This window comes from Macrotis lagotis, chromosome 3 (assembly GCF_037893015.1).
Source record: "Macrotis lagotis isolate mMagLag1 chromosome 3, bilby.v1.9.chrom.fasta, whole genome shotgun sequence".
Taxonomy (NCBI): Eukaryota; Metazoa; Chordata; class Mammalia; order Peramelemorphia; family Peramelidae; genus Macrotis; species Macrotis lagotis.
The window spans coordinates 285,649,294-285,661,576 of NC_133660.1; the positions used below are offsets into that span (position 1 = coordinate 285,649,294).

Here is a 12,283-nt window from a genome sequence, read left to right on the forward strand (position 1 = left end):
GCTATGTGAACTTGGGCAAGTCACTTAACCCCACTGCTTTGCAAAAATTAAAAACAAACAAAAAAGAAACTATCTAATCCAGTCCCTTCGCTTCAGATGAGGAAACTGAGACCCAACTAGTTAAATAGCTTCAAGGTCCCCCAGGGATTATCAGCCACAGTATCTAACCCCCAGATCCTCTGACCCCAGGGACTGAACCCTTCCCTTCTTAACAATATCCTTGGTTCTTGTAAGTTCTGTGATAGCCACCAAGAATGACCACTGCCAAGAATGACAATATGTTTATTGTACCCATAACATGTCAGGAGGCTGGTTCTGAAGAGCTGGAAGATGTAATGGTGTGAGGAATAAAAAAAGGAAAGAGGTCAAACATTTATTAAGCACCTACTACAACCAGTTGTTGCACTAAGAACACTGGCCTCAGATACTTACTAATTGTGTGACCTCAGACAAATCATTTAACCTGACTGCTTCACATCTGGGGTCATTTCTAGTCATCCTGATCCATATTTGGCCACTGGATTCAGATGGTTCCAAAGGAGAAAGCTGATGACTTCACACAACCCTCCTCCCTCAAATCCAATTCATGGGCTTATCTTGGCAGAACCTCCCTGATATCTTAGTCTTCTTTGAGAATGAAAGACAAAACATCATTAAACATCATAAGAGCTTTACAAAAAATGCTTCACTTGATCCTCACAATAATGTTGTGAGAAAGGTAGACTTACGATCCCTATTTTACAATTGAGGAAAATGAGGCAGACAAAAGTTAAATGATTTGCCCAAGATCACAAATCTCGTAGATATCTAAGGCAGGATTTGAATTCAGATTCTCTTGAATCCAAGCCTAGTACTCTAAGCATTCTAGGCACATTACTGCCTCTGTCACATAAACTCATTCTATCTAATGGGTTTCACTCTGAAATAGATTCTGAACTTTTTCACGTTCAGGCTGTAGCTTTGACAGAGGGATAGCTCAGAGGTGTTCTCACTTGATGAAGATATCAGAGCATATAGCATTCCAAGAGGGGCAGGCCGATTGACCACTGAATCATTTCTTCCCTTTACAAGTGTATATGAAGGAAAAGATCATACTCCCGCCCACCCAATGAAAAGACAAAAATGATATTGTCACCTAATGTCTAGTACACTATATTCTACACAGCAGGCATTTAATAAATGCTTATTTGAAATGCAAAGTTCTTTGAATGATTCGAAGCTTTTACCTAGCTGTGTGGCCTTGGGAAAGCCACTTAACCCCATTTGCCTTGAAAAAACCTAAAAAAAAAATGATTCCAAACTTTTCCTGGGGGGGGGGGGGGGGGAGAACCAACCAATCAATACTAGATGGAATAGAATGTGATTTGGGGGGTTCAAATGACCTGGGATCAGTTTTTCATTCTGCAGCTTATCTGCATTCTGGGGAAGCAAGGGAGAATCACTTAGCCATTCCATTCATTAAAAGAGACAGTTATACTAGATTGCCTCTAGCAGATTTCTTCCCTCCCCTGCCATTTATTTTTAATCTCTCCTTATTGATTAGCTGTTTCCTGCTTCCTTCAAATAAATCTTAATCCTCTTTGTTATGATGGTTGTCATGTCCTAATAGTTCATATCCCAGATCTCTCTTCCATTTTGTAGTTAAACTCCTTGAGAAGGTTGAACAAAGAATGCCCCCATTTCCTTTCCTCTCACTCTTTTCTTAACTCTACAGTTTGACTTCTTACTTCATCAATCCAATGAAACATTGCCCTCTTCGGTGTTCCCAGTGGTCTCTTTACTGCCCTATCCAATGACCTTTTCTTCAAGATCCATCCTCCTTGATCTCTCTCCCGGCATTGTTGATCACACCTCTTTGATACTCTATCCTTTCTAGGTTTTCTTGACACCATACTTTTCTGGATTTCTTTCTACCTGTCTGTTCCACCTTAGTTTTCTTTGCTGGATCTTCATCCAGGTCATAGCCATTAACCATGGTGCTCCCCACAGTTGTGTCCTCTTTCAATATATAATTGTACTTGGTGATCTCATCAGCTCCCACCAATGAGCACCTCGTGATGCGTATTATTCTCAGTCCTAATATCCAACCTTAAACTCTCTCCTGACTTCCAATATTGCATCTCCAACTTCCTATTGGACATATCAGATGGCTTAAACTCAACATGCCCAAAATGAAGTTCATTATCTATCCTCCCAAACTTTCTCTTCTTCCAAATTTCCTTATTATTCTTTTTTAAATTTTTAGCTGGTTTAATTAATCACCACTTGCACTACTCTCCACCCCAGAATTAAAGTCATGAGAAAAATAAAATCCATTTTAAACATGTATAAACAAAACAAATTTGCACATTGTCTATATCCAACAAGTTATCTTATTCTGCTCTCTGAATTCTTCAGTTCTCTATCAGTTGGCAGGTAGCATATTTCCACACTAGTCTTACATAATACTGGTTAGTTATTGTGCTGAGAATAGGTCAATGCATTAGTATCCATCACATTTATATACCATAACTTATTTATTCATTGCCAAATTTATGAGCCTCCTTTGATTACTTTGTCACCCAAAAAAGTCACATGTAGAACTAATCTCTTCCTTAATTTACTCTCCATCTAATTTCTAATCACCTCCATATCTCTTTTCCAACCTTTTATTCCTGCTGAGCAAAGCATATTTCTGTATCCAACTCTGTGTCTGTTCATTCTTTCTTCTTTTAAATAGTTCAGATGAATGAGTATATGGCTTGTCTAGGGAGGACTCACGCTTCTGTTTGGGAGGGCATGCCAAGCCCTTTTCTGTCTTTTTTAAACTTAATATTTAATCTTTCCCAATTACATGTAAACATAATTTTAACTTTTTTTTAAAATTTTGAGTAATAAATTTTCTCCCTTCCTCTTTCCCAGAGTAAGCAATATAATATAGATTATAAATATGCAATCTTGCAAAAAATATTTCCTTATTTGTCAGTTTGTTAAGGAAAACATAGGCATAAAAAACAAGAACAATTATGAAAGTCTTTTAAAGGTTGTTTAGATTCACATTAAGATTTTCTCAGGGACAGCTAGGTGGCACAGTGGATAGAGAGCACTGGCCCTAGAGTCAGGAGGACCTGAGTTCAAACTCTACCTCAGATACCTAATAATTAACCTAACAGTGTGATCTTGGGAAAGTCATTTAATCCCATTGCCCAGCAAATACACACACACACACACACACACACACACACACACACACACACACATATATGTGTGTGTGTGTATCTCCTGTTTATCATTCCTAATAGCATAATAGTATTCCATCAAATTGTAAGGTTACAAGTAATTTCCCAGTTGATAAATGTTCAAAGGAAATGAACAGGCAGTTTTCAAAAGAAGAAATTAAAGCTATATATAATCATATAAAAAAAGCCCTAAAATATTGCTGATTAGGGAAATACAAATTAAAACAGTTACAAGATACTATTTCACACCTATCATATTGGCTAAGACGACTATAAGGGAAAATGATCAATGTTGGAGAGGTTGTGGGAGGATTGGGACATTAATGCATTGTTGATGGAGTTGTGAACCACTCCAAACATTCAGGAGAGCAATATGGAACCATACAATAAAAGAACAATAAAACTGTTTATACCCTTTGGCCCAGCAATACCAATATCAAGCCTATTCTCAGAAGAAATCCTAAAAAATGGGAAAATAATCACATGTTCCAAAATATCATACCAGCTCTTTTTGTAGTGGCAAAGAATTGGAAATTGAGGGAATGTCCAACAATTGAGGAATGGTTGAACAAGTTATGATATATAAATGCTATGGAGTACTATTGTTCTTTAAGAAACATTGTGAGTTACAACATTGTGAGTTGATCACCCTTGTTCAATGCAACTTCCCTCAGCAGTTCACAAAGATACATATAGAGTAAAGGTAAAAGTTTGGAGCAAAATATATTTTGCTTCAGCTGAAGTGAGAAAAACAGGGGTAGCAATCCTTATCTCAGGCAAAGCAGCTGCAAAAATAGATAGTGTTAAAAGAGATAATGAAGGAAACTATATCCTCCTAAAGGTACCATAGACAATAAAGTGATTTCAATATTAAATATGGTATAGCATCCAAATTCTTAGAGAAGTTGAGTGACAGGAAGACACAGACAGCAAATCTCCACTAGGGGGAGACCTCAACCTCCTGCTCTCAGATTTAGATAACTCTAACTATAAAATAAACAAGAAAGAAGTTAAGGAGGTAAATAGGCTGTTAGAAAACCTAGGCATGATAGACTTATGGAGGAAATTGAATAGGGAAAGAAAGGAATATCCTTTTTCTCTGAAGTACATGACACTTACAGAAAAATTGATCATGTACTAGGCATAAAAACCTAATAATTGCAGAAAGGCAGAAATAGTGAATACATCTTTCTCAGATCATAATGCAATAAAAATCACATGCAATATTGGAACAAGAAGATATAGAACCAAAATTAATTGGAAACTGAATCACTTCATTTTAAAGAATGAGTGGATCAAATAAATTATAGAAAGAATTAATCATTTTATCCTAGATAATGACAATAATGAAACAACATACCAAAATCTATGGGATACAGTCAAGGCAACTGTCAGGATATATTATATCTTTAAACGCTTATATGAACAAATTAGAGAAAGAGGAAATCAAGAAACTAAAAATACAACTAAAAAATTATAGAAAGAACAAATTAAAAGACCCAGTTAAATATCAAATTAGAAATTAACAAAATCGAAAGCAAGAAAACTATTGAACTAATAAATAAAACCAAAAGTTGGTTTTATGAAAAAACCAATAAAATTGGTAAACCTCTGGGCAATTTGATTTTAAAAAAGAAAGAAGAAAACCAAATTGCTAGTATCAAAAATGAAAAAGGTAAAATCACCACCAATAAGGAGAAAATAAAAGTAATAATTCAGAATTATTTTGCCCAACTCTATGCCAATCAATGTTACAATCTAAGTGAAATGTATATATATAAGTTGCCCAGGTTAAATGAAGAGGAAATTAAATACCTAAATAACCCTATCTCAGAAAAAGAAATTCAACAAACCATTATTAAACTCCCTAAGAAAAAGTCTCCTGGGCCAGATGGATTCACAAATATATTCTATCAAACATTTAAGGAACAACGTGTCCCAATTCTATATAAACTATTTGGAAAAATAGGTAAAGATGGAACTCTGCCTAACTCTTTCTATGACACCAATATGGTGCTGATACCTAAACCAGGAAGAGTTAAAAACAGAAAGAAAATTATAGACCTATCTCCCTGATGAATGTAGATGCAAAAATCTTAAATAAAATCTCAGCAAAATGACTACAACAAGTTATCACTAGGATAATATATTATGATCAAGTAAGATTTATTCCAGGAATGCAGGATTGGTTCAATATTAGGAAAACTGTCAGTATAATTAATTATATCAATAGCAGACCTATCAGAAATCATATGATCATATCAATAGATGCTGAAAAATCTTTTAACAAAATACAGCACCCATTCCTACTAAAAACACTAGAGAGTATAGGAATAAATGGATCATTCCTTAGAATAATAAGCAGTATCTATCTGAAACCATCAACAAGCATTATATACTATGAGGATAGGCTAGAGGCATTCCCAATAAGATCAGGGGTGAAACAAGGATGCCCACTATGACCACTACTATTCAATATCATATTAGAAATGTTAGCTTCAGCAATTAGAGAAGTAAAAGAAATTGAAGGAATTAGAATAGAGAAGGAAGAGACAAAACACTCACTCTTTGCAGATGACATGATGGTTTACCTAGAGAATCCAAAAAAATCATCTAAAACACTATTAGAAATAATTAGCAACTTTAGCAAAGTCACAGGATATAAAATAAACTCTCATAAATCCTCAACATTTCTATATGTGACTAGCAAGATGCAGTAGAAAGAGCTAGAAAGAGAAATCCCATTCAAAGTAACCTCAGACTATATAAAACACCTGGGAGTCTATTTGCCAAGGCAGACTCAGAAACTTTTTTTATGTTTTTTGTTTTTAGGTTTTTGCAAGGCAAATGGGGTTAAGTGGCTTGTCCAAGGCCACACAGCTAGGTAATTATTAAGTGTCTGAGACCGGATTTGAAACCAGGTACTCCTAACTCCAGGGCCGGTGCTTTATCCACTGCTCCACCTAGCCACCCCTCAGAAACTTTTTGAAAACAATTACAAAAATTAAATCAGACTTAAATAACTGGGCAAATATTAACTGCTCATGGATAGACTGAGAAAATATAATATAAATGACAATCCTACCAAAATTAAACTACTTGTTTAGTGCCCTACCAATCAAAATCCCAAAGAATTACTTTAATGAGTCAGGGAAAATTGTAAGTAAATTCATGTGGAGAAATAAAAAGTTGAGAATCTCCAGGGATTTAATGAAAAAAGTGCAAAAGAAGGTGGCTTAGCCCTACCAGATCTAAAATGATATTATAAAGCATCAGTCATCAAAACTGTATGGTACTGACTAAGAAATAGAGTCATGGATCAGTGGAATAGACTAAGTGTAATAGCAGGAAACAATTATAATAATCTGCTGTTTGATAAACCCAAAGAATCCAGCTATTGGGATAAAAACTCTCTCTTCGATAAAAACTGTTGGGAAAATTGGAAGTTAGTATGGAAGAAACTTGGATTAGACAAACACCTCACACCCTTTACCAAGATAAGATGAAAATAGATACAAGATTTAGACATAAAAAACAATATTATAAGCAAACTAGAAGATCAAATAGTAGTATACTTGTCAGATCTATGGAAAGAGAAGCTGTTTATGACCCAGGAAGAGATGGTTAAAATCATTTAAAACAAACTAGATAATTTTGATTACATTAAATTAAAAGGCTTTTGCACAAACAAAACTACTATGACCAAGATCAAAAGAAATGTAGTAAATTGGGAAACAATTTTTATGACTAGTGTCTCTGATAAAGGGTGCATCTCCAAAATATACAGAGCAATGAGTCAAATTTTTTTAAAAAAAGATTAGCCATTCCCCAATAGACAAATGGTTAAAGGATATGCAAAGGCAATTTACAGATGAGGAAATCAAAGCAATCCATAATCATATGAAAAAATGCTCTAAATCACTAATTATTAGAGAAATGCAAATTAAAACATCTTTGAAGTACCACCTTACACCTCTCAGCCTGACCAATATGACCAGAAAGGACAATGAGCAATGTTGGAAGGTATATGGGAAATCTAGGACACTAATACACTGTTGGTGGAACTGTGAACTCATCCAACCTTTCTGGAGAACATACCCTTTGATCCAGCAATACCACTACTGGGTCTATACCCTGAGATTATGAAAAGGGGTTAAAACATCACCTGTACAAAAATGTTCATAGCAGCTCTGTTTGTGGTGGCAAAGAAATGGAAACTGAGGGAATGTCCATCAATTGGGGAATGGCTTAACAAACTGTGGTATATGTATGTGATAGAACACTATTAGAACCCAGGAGGGATGGGAATTCAGGGAAGTCTGGAAGGATTTATATGAACTCATGCTGAGTGAGATGATCAGAACCAGAATATTGTACACCCTTACAGCAACATGGTTGTGATGATCAACCTTAATGGACTTGCTCATACCAACAGGGCAACAATCAGGCACAATTTTGGGGTATCTGTGACAGAGATTGCTATCTGTACCCTGAGAAAGAATTGTGGAGTTTGAACAAAGACCAAGGACTATTACCTTTATTTTTTTTTTAAAATGTCTTATTATGCAATTCTGCTATATCTCATACCATATGTTTCTTCCTTAGGAATAAGATTTCTCTCTCATCACATTCAAATTAGATCAATGCATACTATGGGAATGATGTAAAGACTAGCAAACTGTCTTCTATGGGGGAGTGAGATTGGGGGAAAATTTTAAAACTCAAAAAGATTATATAAAAAATATTCAATAAAATAATAAAATAAAATTCTTATAGAATTATTGTATAAAAAAAAGAATGATAGACTTGAAATCAGAAATCAGAGAGACCTTGGTTCAAATTTTTCTTTTTACTCTAGCTATGTGACAAATCTCTTTACTGCCTTGGGTCTTGATTTCTACCATTGTCAAATGAATGGGATGGACTAAGTGATATATAGTATCATCTTCCAACTTATAGTTCTAGGACATAGGTTCCCTGGATTTCAGAAATATCTATGTTCCAGTGAAACTCACCTGTCTGAGAGAAAGCCCCATGTAACATACCCTACCAGATTCCCAGCAAAAAATATTGACTGAGACAAGGACTTCAGAGTTTGGAAGCCACACACCAGATTCCACTGAAAGAAAAGATGAGAGCATCAGATATTAAAGTAAGGCAAGAGAATATGGGACTCAAGAATCTTGCTGCCTTCTGACCTGAAAAACAGATCCAGGAGAGATAATTTAAAAATTATTGGGCTACTTGAAAGTCATGACCAGAAAAAAAAAAAAAAAAGAAAGAAAGTCATGACCAGGAAAAGAGCCCAGACTTCATTTTTCAAGAAATTCTCCAGGAAAATTGCCCTGATAGATATGTTATTCTGGAAGACAAAAGAGCTTGGATTATAAGTAATAATAAACTACCCAGCAAATTTGAACATACTCTTTCAGGGGAAAAGATGGACATTCAATTAAAAAGGGGAATTTCAAATTTTTCTATTGAAACAACCAAAGTTGAGCAAAATGTTTGATCTTCAAATATAGGACTCAGTGAAGCATGGATTGGATGAACATGGAGGACAAATTATGAGGAATTTAATGATTTTGAAATACTTGTATTCCTACATGGGAAAATGATATTGATGGCTTATATGAATCTTCTCATTTATTAAGGCAGTTGAAAGGAGTATATACAGATAAGGCACAGGAAGGAGCTGAATTTGAAGATATAGTATAAAGATGGAGTTAAAGGGCAAGAAAAGGATGTACTGGAAGAAAGGGAAAGGAGATCTGGAATGAGCTGTTATTTCACATAAAAGAGGTAAGAAAAAGCTTTTTTGCAGTGAAGTGGAAGGGGGAGGGGGAGGGAGAATGAGTGAGTCTTCACCCTCATCAGAAGTGGCTCGGAGATGAAATAACAGACACACTCAATTGAGTATAGAAATCTATCTTACCTTTGAGGAAAATAGAAAAGGAAAGGGATGGGAGAAAGGGGCAGGGGGAAGGAAAGGTGGTATAGGTGATAGGAGAGAGGGAAGATCATGGGAGAAGGTAGTCAGATATAATACATTTTTGAGGAGGGACAGGTTTAAAGGAGAGAGAGAATAGAATAAATGGGGATGGGGAAGAATAGGATGGAGGGAAACAGAGCTAGCAATGGCAACTATGGGGGAAAAAATAATGAAGAAATTTCTCTGATGGACTTATGATAAAGAATGCTCCCCATCCCAAAGACAGAGCTGTGATTGTAGCTGAATACAGACTGAAGCATACTTTTTTTTTCTCTCACTTAATTTTTCTTGAGGTTTCTTTTTCTGTGTGTATGTGGGGGGGGTGTATGTTTTTTTTACAACAAGACAATTGCAGTGATGTGAAAAAACAAATTTAAAAAAAGAATCTTGCTGCTTTTATGAAGTTGTGTGGAAAGGAGATTTTGATTTTCATATTAATCAATATATGTGCAATAAATATGCAAATAATTTTAATTTCTCAGGCTCTGACTGAGAACAATACAGTTGAAGTGATTTGATTTGTCAACCACCCTGAGAGGCTTGTACTGAACTGTGCCTGCCCGTATGAAGTAAAGAAAATTTTAAAAATTGTATAACCTGTTCTGTACCCAGGCAAAATAATAAAGTATTCCTAAGACTGAACAACCAGCTTACTGTGCTCACAGGACTTGAGGATGCCTGTACTTTCTTGCCCTTTTGGGTTTACAGGAGAAAAGCCTCTCAAGTCTTAGAAAGAATTATGTTGTGATCCACTTTTCCCTTCTCTTTTCACTTGTGATTCATATATATATTCTGTCTTCCCTATAGCAAAGTGGAATTCTGATCAAGAGAATTCCTTCCTGATTTGCAACTGTGTTCCTTACAGTGAAACTAATTAATATGACTGCTACTTGATTACTGACCTGTCCCTGACATGCTCCATTTCCCCCAGATTAGAGAACAGTTCAATAAAATTCTGTTAACAACTGTGATAGGAAAAAACCCTATCTTAACTCTAATCCTAACCTTAAATTCTTTCTCCACTATGATAAGAAGAGGACAGAGCCTCCATTGTACCAATTTAATAGCCAAGGCATAAATTTGAAGCTAGTTTTGAATCTGACCTTCCTCAGCCAGACATTCTTATGTTTCCCCTTCTAATGTGAAAATCCTCATCTTCCATCCTGCTTTCCATTGTACCCATACTGCCTATTTCATAGTCTATATAAGGATGCTGCAGTCCTAAGCATTCTAACTCCCCACCCCACTACAGATGAGACTGCAGAATAGCTCTCCCTGCATTGTTGATTATGTAATTGGCAGCAGGACCCAGTCAATGAATTCTTCCCTAAAATTTTATCACAAAGGAAACTGAACTGGAAGAGTGGCAGAGAAGAGAAAGACTATTCTATCATTCCGCAAGGAAATCAAGTTTCAAATCAGTGCTACCTTTTCCAAAGAAAAAATGAATCTTCCTGGGAAGGAAAGAGGGCAGCAGGAAGAACCTCTTACCTCAGTTACAATGGAAGAAGTGATGATGCTTTGGTCATAAACCCAACCATCCACACATGGCTCTGTCTCCAGTTGACTTCGATTTTGACCTGTGACATTTGGAGACAAGGGTAGCCACTGTGGCCAGGAGAACCGGAGACATCTCTCTAGCTTCCCCTTGGAATCTAGGGGAATGGAAAGCTTTAGGAGGGAACTGAAATTAAGATTCGTACTGACATTGAACAAAGCCGAGGTATTGTCAAGAAAGGGAATTCGACACCGGTGCTCGGGGACAAAGGCTGTAAAGTTCTCTATCAGAAAATGGCAACCAACAAATATTAGAGAGATACCCAAAGAAATGTCCTGAAGGACGTGGAATCTTCCCCTAGCTCCAACTTCAGGTAGGAGATCCTCAAAGGCCATCAGGATTGGGATGCTAATTTCAAGAAGAGAATTTCTTTGGAGAATTACTGAATAAGGAAAGTATTCATTTAACTGCAACAAAACATAGGATGTATTTTTTGAGATCAGAGTAGACACTTCACCCAGAATTATTCTTTTCACATTGATGGAGCACTGAAAGCAGAATGTTCTTGTGTCTGTGTGGAATTAGAGATGCTAAAATTCTTCACACCGATCACCAACAAAAATTTGCCCAAGTTTAGTAATTGGCTGGAAGGATACATCAGCACCAAACTTGGGCATCTAAATGTCCATTCTTTGTGCCCAAAGGATCCCCAGTAGAACTTCAACTTTCACAAGAAACCTAGAAAGAAAAATGGAAAGAAAATGTTTTCACTCTAAGCCAGACAGAGTAGTGTCAGTTTTCTGTGTCGAGTATGACAAACAAATTTACATAATGTTTTGGTTAAAAATCAACTTCAGATTGAAGCTGGGTACTTTTTAATATGGTTGAGTTAGCTGACAGACAAGGGATGAGCTGCAGGAAGCTCATGGAGGGTCAGCTCCCAGATCAGTGACAGGCAATTTGGGGGAATGAATGTTAGGTGGACTCTGTTGGAGTTTCACTCTCACTCCCTAAACACAGATGTAATCCAAAGGGCAACCCTGATCCCAAAGACCTAGATCCCAATTCCATACTTTTCTATAGAGATAAGGGAGCTAGGGGGAATCTTGGGGTCAGCCTGTTACTTAATACATCAGACATGATCATTTTCAGTTTTATTGAACTGTTTATGCCATGTTATGATGTCCATGGATAGATCTGAGGGGCATCTTGAGGGGCAGGGGTGAAAAGAGTTCTCCTTTCCTGGGAATTTCCCTCAGCCTAGGTCTTCCTCTCTGATAAGCCCTTAGGGCCCATGGTTTCTTCCTGGACTCACCTGAACTCTGACTTAGGGCTTCCCATTCAATTCATGAATTTTGTGGCACTTCAATAAGTGTTAAATATCTACAGTAGTTTAAAACTTCCTCATGGGGTGTCTAGGTGGCACAGTGGATAGAGTACCAGCCTTGGAGTCAGGAGTACCTGAGTTCAAATCTGGCCTCAGACACTTAATAATTACCTAGCTGTGTGGCCCTGGGCAAGTCACTTAACCCCATTGCCTTGCAAAAACTAAAAAAAACAAAAACAAAAAAAAAC

At 36.5% G+C, this 12,283-nt stretch overlaps 1 protein-coding gene across 1 annotated transcript in view; it reads right to left on the minus strand.

The window, feature by feature from the left end:
- LOC141516641 (steroid transmembrane transporter SLC22A24-like) overlaps positions 1 to 11,463 on the minus strand; it is a 28,691-nt gene extending 17,228 nt beyond the window's left edge. The window contains exons 1-2 of the mRNA XM_074227647.1: positions 10,702 to 11,463; positions 8,234 to 8,337 (exon numbers count right to left, since the gene is read on the minus strand). Coding sequence (XP_074083748.1) covers positions 8,234 to 8,337; positions 10,702 to 11,103 — 506 coding nt within the window. The 5' untranslated portion in view covers positions 11,104 to 11,463. The remainder of the gene's footprint in view (positions 1 to 8,233; positions 8,338 to 10,701) is intronic.
- Positions 11,464 to 12,283: the final 820 nt, after the last annotated feature.